The 16062-nt window shown below is 41.8% G+C and overlaps 1 protein-coding gene across 14 annotated transcripts in view; it reads left to right on the top strand.

The window, feature by feature from the left end:
* The window catches only part of EPB41 (erythrocyte membrane protein band 4.1), an 87060-nt gene extending 77113 nt beyond the window's left edge, over positions 1-9947 (top strand). For 13 of the 14 annotated variants that reach the window (XM_015423408.1, XM_015423406.1, XM_015423407.1 and 10 more), the window contains 4 exons: positions 177-278; positions 4743-4823; positions 5683-5819; positions 7029-9947. In XM_015423408.1, the coding sequence (XP_015278894.1) occupies positions 177-278; positions 4743-4823; positions 5683-5778 (279 nt within the window). In that variant the 3' untranslated portion in view covers positions 5779-5819; positions 7029-9947. The remainder of the gene's footprint in view (positions 1-176; positions 279-4742; positions 4824-5682; positions 5820-7028) is intronic. The other variant, XM_015423400.1, reaches the window with a different exon arrangement.
* The last annotated feature ends 6115 nt before the right edge of the window (positions 9948-16062 follow it).

Here is a 16062-nt window from a genome sequence, read left to right as displayed (position 1 = left end):
TCCTGACCAGTGGTACCTACCACATTCATGCAGATTTTATCAATTAAAAATACATGCAGATTAGCAGCATTCTGAAGCTTATTACACCTTATCAGTATGGCCTCCTTTGCTGAACAGCCTACTCGCCATAGGTGAGCAAGGATTTGATTTATACTTGTTGTGTGTCTCTGCCATAGACTGATGATGGCAGTGGGGATTTAGACCCTGGAATTCTGCTAACTGCTCAGACCATCACTTCAGAGACCACCAGCAGCACTACCACTACCCAGATCACAAAGGTAAAAGACATTGCTAATAAAAGTGTGACCTCACTGATAAACTTTCTGCCGTATCAAGGAATGAATTGTGTCCTGCCGCTCTCTGTGTTTGGATGGCCCCATTAATGGGACTGGTAATGTACACAGGCCTCCATTGGCCCTTAATGAGTGTGGTTTTTAAGAGGTCTTGTTTGCTTTTCTTCTAGATAGAACCCAGGAGTTGATGGAGGGGCAGGGTTCAGATTGAATTAACACCCAAAATACTGGCAAGACTTTTCCTTCTGCTTTCAACAGAGACGTTTTCCAGTGTGGTAGATAGCTCACAGAAGCTCTTCTGTGTCATTAGAACTTTTAAAAAAACATTAGCTACCTGTTACCTTAGATGTGAATTTCCTTTACATCTTCAAGTATACTAGGTTCTCTTCAGCATGACTGCCTGAAGCAATGGTGTTCTGCATGCATATGTTTAGTCCCTTGTGTGTGGTTGGTATTTCAAAAATCAATGCGGTTACACTAAATCATTAGAAGCAGAACCTGGAGTCAGACTACCACCAATCTGTATGCAATGTGGAACAAAAAGCACATTCTGTGCTGAGTCACCCTGAAGCATGAACATGTACTCTGAAAAGCCAATTTGGATATTGTGGTACCCAAGCAGAAGCTTGTTGAAAATTGTTTCTGTGTGGCAGTGCTCCACAAGATGGCTTTAAAATCTGGTTCACTCAACTTAGAAGAAGAAGAAGAGATAGGATTTATACCCCGCCCTTCACTCGGAGTCTCAGAGCAGCTTACAAACTCCTTTCCCTTCCCCTCCCCACAACAGACACCCTGTGAGGTAGGTGGGGCTGAGAGAACTCTTTCCAGAACTGTCCTTGAGAGAACAGCTCTGACAGAACTATGGCTTGCCCAAGGTTATCCAGCAGGTGCAAGTGGAGAAGTGGGGAATCAACCCGGGTTCTCCCAGATTAGAGTCCATGCACTTAACCACTACACCAAACGTAATTGTATTAGAGAATCTCCATGCAGTTAAGCTGAGCACTGAAAAATGCTTTCAATTATTATAGTTGCTCATTGAATCCCACAACTTTGCTGGCTCGATATGAAGGCTGAAATGGGAGTTGTCATTCATAACAAAAGCACCCAGTCTGGTGACCTGCCAGATAAGTCAAAGGAGACAAATTCTGTCGGAACTTTTAATATGTGAAATCATCATTGTTATCACAGGATGATTCACTACAGACCTTGGCCTCTGCCTTCAGATACTTGGGATTTGGGAGCCTAGATGGAAGGTGGCAACAATCCGACTTAATTTGATGAAGCTGTTAGTCCTCCAAGATGCTTTGTTGTTTTTGCATGAGCTTTGGGATCTGTGTTTTGATGACTGAGATAACAGTTTGAATTTGTGGATTTGCTCTTATTTGTATAAAGGGAAGTATCAGGGGTAACCAAATGAACACAGTTCTTGCATAGGATCTGACTAAGTGAGAACATATAATGCAGGAATATGAACAGGGTCGTCATTCTCTCTCTCTCTCTCTCTCTCTCCCTCTCTCCCTCTCTCCCTCTCTCTCTCATGTCACTTACAAGTAGTCTTATGTCTGTTTTCTTTACCAATGTTCTAGCCATCTGCTTTCTTAAGAAAAAATATGGGTTTACTTCCTTTGTGGTAGAAAATGCTGTCAAGTCACAGCAGACTTCTGGCAACCGTGTAGGGTTTTCAGGGCAAGAGACCAGAGGTGGTTTGCCATTGACTGCCTCTGCGTCATGACCCTGGTATTCCTTGGAGGTCTCCCATCCAAATAATAGCCAGGGCTGACTCCGCTTAGCTTCAGAGATCTGATGAGATTGGGCTATTCTTAGCAAACTAATTTTTGGGGTCCTGGGGCTGGAAGTCCACACTGTGTTCCCAGTCTCATTTTTCACATAATCGTATAAAATACGTTTTCCCCTGTGTATTTTCTCCTTGGGTTTTTTTTGTAGTATGCATAAAAGTTGCAGTCCCACATATAGGCTGATTAAATATCTCACTGCCTTCAGGTAACAAAGCACAGGATTGTAGCCAAGGTAAAATTAACAGCCTTTAGAAGAATTATTATGTTATATTTTGAAATCTGAATCTTGTTTGGAGACCAGTAATATAACATAAGAGAATATGGACTGCATGGTAAAAAAAATTCTGTGACTTTAAATTCCTGAGACAGTGATTGTGTTACATTTGTTGATTGTTGTATGTATGTTAAACATTTAGAAGGAGGGCGGAAAAGATCTGAAGTCCAAATGCTTTAACTGGTGCAAGTAATTGCACTGTAATGTTATTGGAAAAGGGATTTAGATCCCGTGTAGAGTTCCGTGTGCGCAAGGAGGTGGAGGAGATTTTTGCCAATCCCCCCCCCCCGGACCTTCAATCCCCCCCAAGCTATACTGGAGACCTCTGCCCCCCAAGGAACAACATTTTGTTGTATGTTGTTAGCTGCCACAGGAGGAAGGAATTGGCAAAAATTCCCCCCTCCCCATTCTCCCATAGAAATCTAGGCAGAATCCAAGCTTGGAGACCTTAGAAAACAAAAGAATGTTTCAAAGAATTTTAATTCAGATATACATTCAAAAATCAAAATTTAGGCTTTTCTAAAACATTTCCCCCCTCATGGTTTTGCAAATCACAAAATGCCAGTGTATGATGTAAATGTATGGAGTTACATTAGCAAGAAACCTATTTCCATTTGTTGTACTGGTAGAAGTGCCAACATTTTTTTAACTTTCTGTATTTTGGATGTTCTGTTACGTGCTCTTAGTCTTGCAAAGCAATGAATGCATACAAGCTATCACAGTACAAGAGCCTTTATGACATAATATTATAAGTGTGAAAGAACAGTTTTTCAAAAAATGCAAGAAACTCAGTGTTAAAAGCTGCCAACGGTTCAACATTGGCTGATGTGTTTGGTCTTCATCACTCTGGTTAACATGAGCCATGTAGTTTGCAAATCATAAAAAGCTCTTAGGGATCTTCAGTACTTTCAGCTTGGCACTGTAGTGCACAGTTAGAAGCGCAGGGGATGTCCCTGTGAACCATAGAACATCATTCCCATCTGCTTTGTGGATGAGTGTGTGTGTGGGGGTACAATGTGGGTTGAAGCCCTAGGCTGACATAGGCTTCGAGTGCCCCTAAAATTCTCAGATAAGAATACCCACACATGGCTATTACTGACTAAGGAATCTCTAGACTGTAGCCTGCATTGGTCTACTGAATGCCCATCTGGTGGGTAAACCTTTTCTCATCCCATTCCCCAAATGCGGATTTGTGATCACCGTGCTTCCTTCCTATCCTCCTCTTTTAGCCAAGGATGCCTGCTTAAACTAGTAGCATTGTGTTCATGTATGATTCCACTGTTAGGACATGAAATTTAACAATATTAGAGTGATTCCTCTTTGTTTAATAAATGTGTTAACAGAGACAACGGAAGTATCTCGGTCTTGTTTTTCTTCCATAAGCACCTTGACTGATAGGCAAGATCAGGTTTATTGGATTATATTTCAGTCGGGCTAACAGAATAGGAATAAGGATAGGTTTTCCAGTAAAATAAGAACAGTACATTAATGCAGTTTAACCACTTCTTTTCATGTCAGGCAAAATATGTTGCTCAAAATTGATGGTCACAGTCACAGAACAGACCGCAAAAAGAAGAAACTGTGAGGTCAACTGCGCTAGAAAATATTTCAATAACAATCACAATATTTATACAAAAAAGTGTACAAAAATCATATAAATGCACAAGGCAGTTGAAAATGGTGTGACGATGGTCTCCGGAATGTTCTATCGTTTCGTGATTGTTATTGAAATATTTTCTAGCGCAGTTGACCTCACAGTTTCTTCTTTTTCTGGTAGGTAAAATATGTTACCAGCTGCTTATATATCTCTGCCTATGTCTTACTTTGGATAAAGAAGATTAGCTGCAAATCTCTTGGCATATGAGGAGTGTGTGCATCTGTAAGAGATTAAATTATATATTTAGGAGATTTGTCAGAAACTGGGATTAAAACATCTCCTAAATACATACATAAATGTCTGCTAGTGTCAGTTCTGGGAGAAAACCAAACCTTAGTAAGGACTGCTCCCAGTGTTTTCTCTTCCCATGGTTGCTTCTTAGAACCAGTTCCAATCTGCCCTGTCTGTAGATGTGAGTATTCATCCTCATAAAGAAGTCAGACCATAGTTCAAAGACTTGTATTTCTGTACATGATTTTTGGACTCCTGACATCTTGTTTCTGTAAAATACAGTAGCCAGATCATTCAAAACTGTCATCTAACACTGATAGAAATAGTGGAACTGAAATGCCAAAAGAGACTTCTTGCTCTCCTCTTATTATGCTCTAGCAACATATTTAACTGGGTGCCCCCCCTCTGCCTTTGCAAGTCTTTCAGTGGTCTTGACCCTTCTGTCTTTGCAGTTGTAAGTGTCATTGTTAATGGTCACTTTCTCATAACAGACGGTGAAAGGTGGAATTTCAGAAACACGAATTGAGAAAAGAATTGTCATCACAGGAGATGCAGACATTGATCATGATCAGGTAAGAAATTTTTATTTTAGTGACTGTTCTGAATGTTTGCAGTTTCAGGCATCTTTATCAGTGGTGCAGCTGGAGGATCAATTAAGGTATACTGAATATCCTTTGGGTCTCTGAAACAATTTGGTGTTTCTGTGCAGTGAGACAAAACTTTAAAAGCCAGATTTGGAATTCATTTTCAAGCCAGAGAAGTCCTTGTTGCCGTACATTTGATTTGGAAATGTGTCGTCGTCCCCCCCTCATGACAGAAGCAAAACATGGTCAGAACAAAAGTGAAGGATTGCAGTTCGTTTCATTTTGAGAATTTCATGACCAAAATTAAAATTTTGGAAAAAATATCTGTGATTTTTGAGGTGGTAAGGTATCATCAACTGTAGAAGCTAGTACAGAATAGTACCCCTGTTTATGTAGAACACTGTAGCTATTGGCATTGTTATGTGGGCAGTACCTGCTGGAACTAAGTCATGGCCCAGACTAGAGCCTGTGTGTGTAGGACTTGGATCAGAAGGATAATGAGTTCAGATCTCTACTCATCCATGAGTCTCACGAGGTAATACTGGGTCAGTTACTCTCAGGCTGCGATCACACACACTAAATAATCCACTTTCAATGCACTTTTGAATTGAATTTTGCCAATTCACACAGTAAAATCCAGTTGGAAAGTGCATTGAAAGTGGATTATTTAGTGTGTGTGATCACAGCCTCTGTCAGTCTAACCTACCTCACAGGGTTGTCAAGATACAATGGAAGAGCTGCCATGTGCTCCCTGAAAAATGAGTAGGATAGGAATTCAATTAATAGAAAGACTGCAGGTTCCCCAGAAAACAATTCCAATCAGTTTGTTTATGGCATCATCCTTCAGGTTCTGGTTCAGGCCATCAAAGAAGCAAAAGAGCAACACCCAGACATGTCTGTGACAAAGGTGGTGGTCCATCAGGAGACGGAGATCGCAGAATAGCAAGACCAGCTATATATATAATTATATATATGTATATCAAGGTAAATGTTCTTTTTTTATGTGCAATGGTGCATTCTGAAGCTCAGTCAGATTTTTTTTGCCTCCATTGTAAATGGGGACTATTTATTTTAAGAATTTTATCAGGAAAGCCATTGCATTTTTAACACCTCCTCTCAATATCATAATGTGAAATTGTTAAGAGCAAAAGCTCTACAGCGTACAGATAAGCAGTTGGTGGACCAAGGTCTAATTCTGGACCTCTAGCCTATTTTTTATGGACAAAAAGAATCAGCTGTGGTGTGACGGCTTGGCCATTTTATATGTATAAGAAAGAAGCCTGGTTCTGGGACTTTATTTATTTCATTTATAGTGCACCTTTCTTCAAGAGAAACAGATGATGTCGAGCCAGCTTGAAAAATCAATTTCCTTTTGCTGCTTTAAAGGCTCAGCTGCAGAGTGTAGATGCTCGAAAATATATTTTATGGCACAATGCACAGACTTGTATAGTCCTTTAAATGCAGACTTGCCCTGTACAATGCACAGCCTGAGGGTACAATACATCTTGCCAGTTTTTACAGCTGGCTTGTGGTTCCTGCCATCCCTGTTATATGTCTTGACCCTAGAATAAAGCCAAAAGTAATTTTCAACTTTTTAAAATCTGCAGTATTATAGTGCTGTGTTATGCAGCTTTGTAATGTGGGGATAGAGGCTCCCTGCAGATGAGTTGCAAATTTTTACAGTTTTTTACTGCAAATTGCACCCACTCTCTGAATTAGTTATATGTAGATCAGTGCTGACTGTGGGACTGACTTCCAAGTAAGCAAGCATAGGATCATAGTTGCACCTGCCATTTCTGAACATGTATTTCACACTAGAGGGCAGAAATGGAAGTATTCTTGGATGGTTTGGTGCCAGCATTGGAGGCTGCCTTCAGTTAGATATGGTTTCAATTTTATGGCTCATTCTGTATCGCACAAAATGTTATATGTGCAAAAGAAAGTAAGAGTCTTTGGTCCATTGCCACTTTTTTGTTGTTGTTAGAATTAGAGCCATATCTCTACTAAGTGTTTGTATTCGGGACCTCATAGCCCCGGTTTACTAATGCACCAATCACGCAGAGTATGAGGGCAAGTGTGTCCATGCACGTGCCTGTGTTGAATTGGTGCCCTATTTACAGGGTTACGCTAGAAACTGCTGTGCAGATCTTGCAGAATGTCCAAACTGATTGATAACATTTGTGTCTTCCCCAGGCAATGTCTATTTCAATCTGAGAAAGGCCACCTGAAATATACCAGCAAAACTACAAGGAAACTACCTTGGAGCACCATGACCTCAAACTTGCCAGAGTTACTTTATCAGACATTCTATCACTTACTACTTGGAGTTGGGCTTTTTGATGTTTACTTGGGATTCTCCTCAATACAGTGGATCCTTTTTTTTTGATTATCATTTTTATATATTGTGACCGACAGTATGCCATACTTTTCACTGTACTGAAGTGTGTTTTTTACAGGTTTTCTTTTTCCTTTTCCTTTTTTTTTGGCATTCCTTTTCCTAATACCTATTTTTTCAACCTGTATCATGAAGCTGGAAGTATCATAAAGCTTGCTGAAGGGGGTTTCTTTTAACTGCATTGCCCCCTCATTGTTGTTATCCTTCTGCCCCTTGCATTCTCACTTAGTGAATTCTCACTCATTCTTATAGTGTGGGGATGTCAATAATCTAGAAGTGGATCTTCTTACTAGGAAAGTCAACAAATCAGAGTCCAGTTTGTCCAGTTTTTGCTCTCCTCTTGTGACTTGTCCCGAAGTTTTTATACCGATACATACACATTTATACAAGGCACTCACAGGTATGTCTCCCTCTTTTGCGTCTGGATTTTTCTTGCGTTGTGGACTTGTGAGCCTCTAGATGCTTCAACATAGCCAGAAGCTGTGGAGTAATACATTCACTACTATTGCAGTAGGATGTCTGCATTGAGAGAGAATGGAATTTGCTTCACTTTTATACTGTGAATTTTAGAGCTTTTCAGTGAGCTATGATAAGGAACCTTTGCCTTCAAACTCCCCACCCCTTTTCTCTCTCATATTATTTTGGACTTCTTGGAAGACTGTATCAATCTTATCTATCATTTTTCCCCATTAAATCAAACCTATTAGAAATGACTTTGTGAGAGGTTTGGACTCTGAATGCTATGAAGTAGGGCTGTAACTTGCAGTAATAGTTTTGGGGTTTTCCCCTCTCCCCCAGTCATTTGTGTTTTGCTTTGTTTTTTTAGTAGGATAAGCTTAATATTTTGTTGGGTTTCAGAAGCACTATTTAAACTTAGCACATTGGCGAGCATATTGGCCAGCTGTCCACACAAGGGATGTATGATTTGTAACTGCAGTTTTGAGTCATCCCTCAGAGAGACAATCCAATATTCTTAAGACTGTATTCTCTAAGCAGGTGTGATATCAAAAACTAGGTTATTTTCACTGATGGCTGTTAAAACTCAGGCTATTTGGAAAGCAGTTAAGCATATGTAATTCTATCATTCTAATGTTCTTTGGTGAGATGGTATGAAAGTTCTTTTGGGATGCACCTAACAGAGCATACTGCTGCTGCTGGCCGCCCTTCCTTCATTTTAATGGGATTGTGTGGAATACCTTACCTAAACCTTGCTAAAATGAGTGGAAGGTGCAGAGCAGCAGGACTTAGTGGATTGCTCCCTCAGTCTCCTTCGCTGTCATACTGGAAAGAATCAACAGAGCCCAGGATTGACTGCTGCAGGTCTCAGTCACTTAACGCAAATGTGATCTGACTTGCTAACAGTGCAGGATCACAGGAAGACCAACAGTAAATGGAGGAGGTTGGATTTTCCTCAAGATGCATTATTTTTAAATTGAAGCTTTTAACTTGCATTTGTACACAAATCATGTTTTTTTAAAAGTAAACATGAATATTCTAATTGGACATGAGATTCAGTTTCTGTGTATGTTGCTGCCACTTTTGCGATGAATGAGAAGAATCACCATTGGAAGATGTCCTGCTTCTTTCTGGCTGGGCTCTGCCTTCTTGTTTTACTTAGCTGGGCAGTATTCTCCCCCACCCACCCCCAATGGCAAAACTAAAACTGCATACCCAACTCTTCCTTCCAGCAGTATTTGAAAACTCTGTAAGATATACACCATAAGAGTTGTGAGCAATATTATTTCTGAGAGAAGTGTAAAGCTGAAATTGTGTCAAGTGTGCCACGTAGCAGGAGCCGTAGAGGGGTAGGCTCTGCTTGTAAGCTTAATTCTAGGCTCTGAGAAGTGGAAATTAAATGCTTTCTGCTGTTTCAGCTATTAAAAAAGCCAGGCATATTGTTAAAAGAATTTGAATTCAGTGAACTGAAAACTCCAGTTTACTGTTTGACTGTAACTTTGCTTGCTAGAATTGTCATATCAAATTTAATCTTTCTCTCCACCCCACTCTAGACTTGAGTTCATTTTAATTTAAGTACTCAAGGCTATGGACTTAGTTAGAGCTGAGAAGATTGGTTGGGTCAGGGGAAGGAATTCAGCACTATTTGAGTACCTTTGCTCTGATGTGCGGTGGGGTGCTGGCAGCCATAGTCAGCTTCCAAAGATGGCAGCTGCCACTCAGAGGCTACAATCCTGTGCACACTTAGCTGTTGAGTAAGCCCCACTGATAACAGTGGTAATTTCTTCTGACTGAACATGCCTAGGGCTGGGTTGTGAGGCTTCTTAGGGGGTTTCTTTGGATCTTTCTCTTTAATCTCCCCATAATCCATGGATTTTCTAGAATTTTAGCATTTAATAGAATTTTAGCACTTTATAGATTATGGAAGAAGACCTTGGATGTTCTACTTTCTCTACTTCTGGCTCTTTGTAGTTCTTGTGGGTTTTTCACCTCCAGTGTTTTCACCTCTAATGTTAAAAACATGAAACAGCAGTCTTACAAGAGTTTCTTCTCCCTAAAGGAAAGAGGACCAAATCCTGGTTTAGCTTTTTGATCATCAGAATGGGGTCCTTTCTCTCTTTCACCAGTGGGGAAAAAGTCTGCTAGGATCCAATTTAGAATCTTACTGGTGTAATTCAGCAATGTGTCATTTGAACACAAGTGAAGCTGCCTTATAAGGAATCAAACCATTGGTCCATCAAAGTCAGTACTCAAACTGGCAGCAACTCTCCAAGGTCTCAGGCACCTATTGCCTGGTTTGTTTAACTGGATATGCCAGAGTTTGAACCTGGGACCTTCCACATGCCAAGGAGATGCTCTACCACTGAGCCACGGCCCCTCCCCTAAGCTCCCCTGCGCTGTTGCTTTTCAATCTGTCCTTTAAGAGTATGGTTTGTCCTTCCTTCTGCTGTTATTTCAGTATACCACAAACAGTTTGTTCTGTGGAACACTCTTACTTCCAGGGGTTTTGATCACCATGTATGTGCCCCTTACGTAAAGAGAGATTCCCTGGCCATTGACCTTTCTGCTTCTCTTTCAGAGCTCTCCACCTTCTTTGGACATCCCAGGTTCCTCTGCATACAGCAAAGGCCATTAAGACACATGTCTTTCTCATACCCCCATTTGATGGTAGTGGTAGGGTTTGATCAGGCACAACCCCAAGGGCTCTCTTCTACAAAGGCCAGCTATTTGTAGGACACACACCCCCCCAGTTGTATGTGTAGCAGTATTTTTTAAATGAAACTCCTCTTATTAAAAGTTCCAGATCTCAAGGGAAGGAGTCAAATCACTGCGGGAAACTTGCAAAGAGCAGCACTGAGACAGGAAAGTATAAAGCAAATCAGGGAGAAATACAGGGTGGGGTGGGGAGTGGAAGGAAGGTAGGGAGTGAGAGAGGTAAAGCCCTAAGAGCAGATGCAACAGCAGAGGGACATTTTATGTGAAACAGCTCATAGGAAGTTGCCATGTTGCTTGATTTGTTCATTCCCTGTGTCTTTAAAACTGGATTTGTTAGTCGCAGCTGTACTTGAAGAGCTGAAACATTTCCAGGTAGTACAAGCAGGACTTGCTTTGCTTTTGAGTGTGAGATTTTAAATTCCTATAGAAAATTCCCCCATCCTGTACATTGGATGTATGGATACATTCAGGGGCTACGTGCACACTACTACTTCTATGGGGGGGGCAGAATTCTGCTATGTGTAATTAATGCAAGCGAAACAAATTAGCATGACTTTGTAATTTGAATAGTTGATTTTTGCTAATCCTTGGAGAGAGAGGCAAGGAGTTTTAGAAGGTGCTGAAATGTCTTCCTCTGATGAAGATCTTACTCAGTGCCTCCTCTGGCTTCTAGATTCCCCAGGCAGAGCCACACACTTGGCAACCACAAGGGCTGGAAAACTTGCTTTTAAAAATACATGAAAAAAGAAACCTTCGTTTCTGTGGAAGCTGACATCTTTGCCTGGTGCAACATTCTTCTGCCCTTCTGCAGAATTGCAGCCAGTGCACAGCTATAAAGATGCTCCTCTGAAAACATGTGCTGTAGGGGAAGGTCTTTGCTTAATCTCTGGTCTGTTCATGCAGTCTGAAGAACAGTCCCCTGGCCTTATCGCCTGTGGGCAAGTAAAGACTATTTCCTGGCAACCAGGCCAGAGGGCAGAATTACTTAACTGAGCAAGAGTTGGTGGGGTCTTTTCAGGCTGTCGATGTGCCACAAGTGATTTCACATAGGTATGTGGACAAGCAGGCTGGTGGGGGGGGGGGAGTTTCAGGCTTGATGACTTCATTTATTTGCCAGGCTGGCTTAGCTTTTCACAGCAGGCGCTATGAAAACAGCTTACAATTAAGACAGCAGGAAAGTATCTTCCTGTCTGCCTGCTAACGAACGTGCAGTACCGCCATTTCTTGTGAAGCTGGCATCTGAGCAGGCTACTTGCTTCCTTAAAAATGCCACCCTCACATTGAAGCCCACAGAGTAAATTTGGCTTCTAGTACCCCTTAGAACAACTGGGGACCAGCACCACTGTTATCGGCTGTGCATTAATGAAATGTGATTTATTTATTTATAATACTGAGAGATGTCCCCAGTGAACTTTGTCCCTCATTTAGAAGGTCATCCAGAAGCTGTCCTGACTGTATAGTAGATGGAAGCTATTTATGTATGAATATTTGTACAAAAGGAAGGCAGGAGCTTGGGGAGTTATACTGACCAAACTGGGAAGAAAGAAAATACAGTTTCGCATGCCAGACACCAGCATGAGGCCAACTATTAAAGTACTAATAAATCTTAGTTGTTTGCGGGTTTTCATAAACTGTGGTTTGCCATTTTCATGCAGAGAAAAATTAACCCTTGGTGTTCTTAACATTGGGTTTGTTTTTGTTCTTTTTTTACATGATCAGTCACAGACTTCACTGCACATATGAAGGAGCTTTGTAAATTTTTTAAAGAGAATGGTGAATTGTATAGACTAGGGAGTTACATCTTTCTTTTAAAAAATAGAAAATATTGGAACAGAGTTTAAAAAAATAGATAAACTTTATAGTTTAATTAGCTGTTATTTTGGACTTTTGTAGTTGAAAGAAAAGTGAATGTAGCATTTAGACATAAGTGTTCAATCTTGCTACTTGTATTGCATTTTTTCAATAAATTTTCAAATAAAAAACAGCATCCTGGTTGTCCATGAAACTCTCCTTTTTTACTTTTTAGAACATCCTGTGTTTTTGAAACTGCCGAGGCTGAATTCATGAAGTAAGAATGCATATAGCTCCCCAAAGCCAAGAAAAGCCCCTGGCCCAGATGCAATTCCACTTGAAATAGTTAAAATAAATCCGGACTGGTGGGCCACCTTCTTGGCAGATTTTTTTTTACCATAGTCAATAGAACAGGAATAATGCCAGAGTCCTGGACAAATGCAATACTGGTTCCCATCTTTTAAAAGGGTAATTATCAGTTACCATCCAATTACCGTCCGATAAGCCTCCTCTCTGTTATTGGGAAACTTTATGCTAGATGACTGATTAAAAAACTTGGATCTTGGATGTTAGAACAAGGAATTCTGAGTCAAGAATAAATAGCTTTTTGTAAAGGGGAATCCATCCTAAATCACTGTGTGACTTTTATGCATCTTGTTAAGTATAAGAGTCAAAAAGGCACCAAAGTATATGCAGCCTTTCTAGATGTAAAAGGTGCTTTTGATTCAATCATAAGAGAACGTCTATGGGAGAAACTTAAGTTGACAGGGATGGAACCGAAGCTTTTACATTTAATAATGAAGCTTCATCATAATCAATGCTCCCTCTAAGCTGTGGAGTCTTGTGAGCAAAAATTCTACTTTGTGAGCTACTGGCATTAAAGTTGTGAGCGAGTGATTTAGCTACTGCATAAATCAGTATGCTCTGGAGCCATCCTTCCTGAGCGAAGTCAAAAATGTGTGAGCCGGAGGCTAAAAACTGTGAGCTAGCTCACACTAACTCAGCTTAGAGGGAACACTGAATACGACCGCCAAAGTTAACAACGTTGGTGACCTGACAAAATTCCAATTAATATAGGAGTCAAACAGGGCTGCCTTTTAGCACCCTTTCTATTCAACCTATTTATAAATGATTTGGCACCCACCTTAGATCCGATCAATGGTCACAGTCCTAAACTTGGCTCGATCCCCACCCCTTTACTCCTTTATGCTGATGACACAGTGCTATTGTCTCTAACTTGTATAGGGCTGAAATGCTTTTTGAAGAGCTTTGTAGACTTGTGAAAAGAATAGGCTAGTTCTGAATTTTGAAATATCCAAAATTATGATCTTCAGTAAGAGTTGGAAGCCATCCAGGTGGAATATTGAAGGCCATTTCATTGAACAAGTCAAAAGCTTTAAGTATTTGGGTATCCACTTTTACTATAACACCAAATGGGTCTATCATAAAGAGAGAGCAGTTGAGGCAGCGACCAACATTGCTGTGGCAATTACACATTTCCATTATACCAGGGGTAACCAGTACGTGCCGACGGCCTTTAAAAGTTTTTAATGCCAAATTAGCTGCTCAATTATTCTACGGAGTACCAATCTGGATTGAAGCCTTGGAAAGAATTCAGTCCAGATTCTTGTGGAAAATTCTTGGACTTCTCTCTTGTGTTCCTTATGCAGCTTTATGCTTAGAAACCAATCAAAGGCTTCTATTGACCAGAGCATGGCTGATAACAACTCAGTTCTGGCTTAAACTTCATTTCCATGCTAAAGCTAAAAGTATTATTACTCACATGTTAACTGAGTCCCATCTCTCTCCGTGGCTTAGATATGTAGAGGATAAACTCTCTACAATGGGAATATCCCCAGATTATTTAGCCCCCTTTTCAGATAAACAAGCCTATGCTATCATTAAACAAAGAATCTTCGATGTGGTCTCTGTGCTTCACACCCATGGGGTCTAGTGCGCACGCGCTGGATCGATCAGCATTGTAGCAAGCTCTTTAATGGATTTTCGCGCCCAGACCTCGGGCATGCGCAGGAACCCCACCGCGCATGCCCAGAGGGGAGGGCGCGGACATCCCACCAGTTCCTTTCTTACCGCCGCGTTGGAAAGACCTGTTTCTCGTCGGTCTGATCGGTTCGCTTTTCTGGCTTTTGCTTCACGGCTCTTCGGATTTTTTCTCACTTTATCCTTTTTTCTTCAGTGTTTGTTTGTTCTTTAAAAAAACTTAAAACAAAACCTTTATTTTACAACTAAGGGGAAAGTTGCCGGTTTACCTCAGTGTGGCCTTCGGGCTACCCCCCTTCTCACCCCTTCTTTCTTTTTCGCTGTTTATTTTTATGGAGAAGAAGTGGGGCTTTTTTAACAGGTGCAAGGGTTGCGGCAGTAAACTTGCTCCACCTGACTGTCACACCCTGTGTATTTTTTGTCTGGGAGAGTCTCATTGACCTGAGTCCTGTCACCACTGTGCTCGCTTTTCCAACCAGACACGAAAAAATAGAGCTGTGCGCCTTAAAGTGGCGCTCCTTGAGTTGGCATTGCATCCTCCCACAATGATGGACTCCAAGAGGCCTTTGACATCAATGGCTCCGGCGATACCGCTCTACCGAAGTCGAAACCACCGGCATCAAAGGTGCAATCCTCTGCTTCCACGCCGGTGAAAAAGAAGGCCAAACCAAGTAAAGAGCACAAGTCCGCAAAGAAGGGCTCCTCTAAGTCCCTTAAGGCGGCAAAGAAGGGGAAGGTAGCGGTGTCTGCACTGGGTGATGCCCCTAAAGTGCCTCCCGCTCCAACGGCAGTATCAATACCGGAGGCCTAAGCCCCTCCACCGATACCGACTATTCAATTATTGGACCCCCCCATACACCAATTGGAGCGTCCTTACTCCGACATTGAGACGGTAGAGCTCCTAAGTCATCAGATGGATGCAGAGCCTTCTCCCTCTCCGTCGTCGACATCGACGGTATCGAAGGCTCCCGAAATCAATTCCTATCGGGATCGACATACTTCTAACAGCACGCAGCGTCACCCTCCACATCTGCATGTTCAATCTGTCGATATCGACGACCGGGATTACAGAGACTACTCTCAAAGGCAGGCTGCCACCTTGTCTCCGACACGTCCACGGTCCAGAAGTCGATCCCCCCGAGTCTTTCTACCCCCACCACCACCTCTGTCTAGGGATCAACGACAGCTTAGGTATCTTTATGGGGGTTATCCACCATCCATGCCATGGCTGACTCCGGCGGGATATTCCGACTAGGATCGTTATTCATCCCACTCTGCCCACAGATCACAGTCGCCCTACAGGTCAAGACCTTCTGCATTTTTGTTGCGTCCTCCTGCTGACGACCCTTCCCACCATGATCCGGAACCTAGTCCGTCAAATCCCCAAGTCGTACCACCTAAACCATTAACCAGTCAAACTGAGGTCACTCCGGTCCAAATACCACACCAAGATTCCTCTGACTCTGGAAGAGGATTCAGATACCGAAGCCTCCAAGGTTCATACCTCTCCTGACCATAAGTCTCCTGATCAGGCTGTCACTGATGATCTACCCATATCCCCATCTGACAATCTCACGTCATATACAGATCTTGTCAAAAGAATGGCCCATTCTCTAGGCCTCTCGGTCGTCCAACAACACCCTCAAGTGTCTGATGCAGTTTTTGATATCGTACAGCTCGATACCTCTGCCACTTTGGCGTTACCGATGTCTACAGTCCTTCTACAAGCCGCTAAGGCACCGTGGGAGAAGCCTTCGTCAGCCCCAGTGTCAACAAGACACCTGGATCACATGTACAGAGTCCAGGAAACTGGAGCTGAATTTTTATTCTCCCACCCTCAACCAAATTCTATGGTTGTAACCTCCTCCT

Source organism: Gekko japonicus, unplaced genomic scaffold, assembly GCF_001447785.1.
Source record: "Gekko japonicus isolate JY-2015 unplaced genomic scaffold, Gekko_japonicus_V1.1 scaffold1874, whole genome shotgun sequence".
Taxonomy (NCBI): Eukaryota; Metazoa; Chordata; class Lepidosauria; order Squamata; family Gekkonidae; genus Gekko; species Gekko japonicus.
This window is presented reverse-complemented; position numbering and strand designations above follow the sequence as displayed.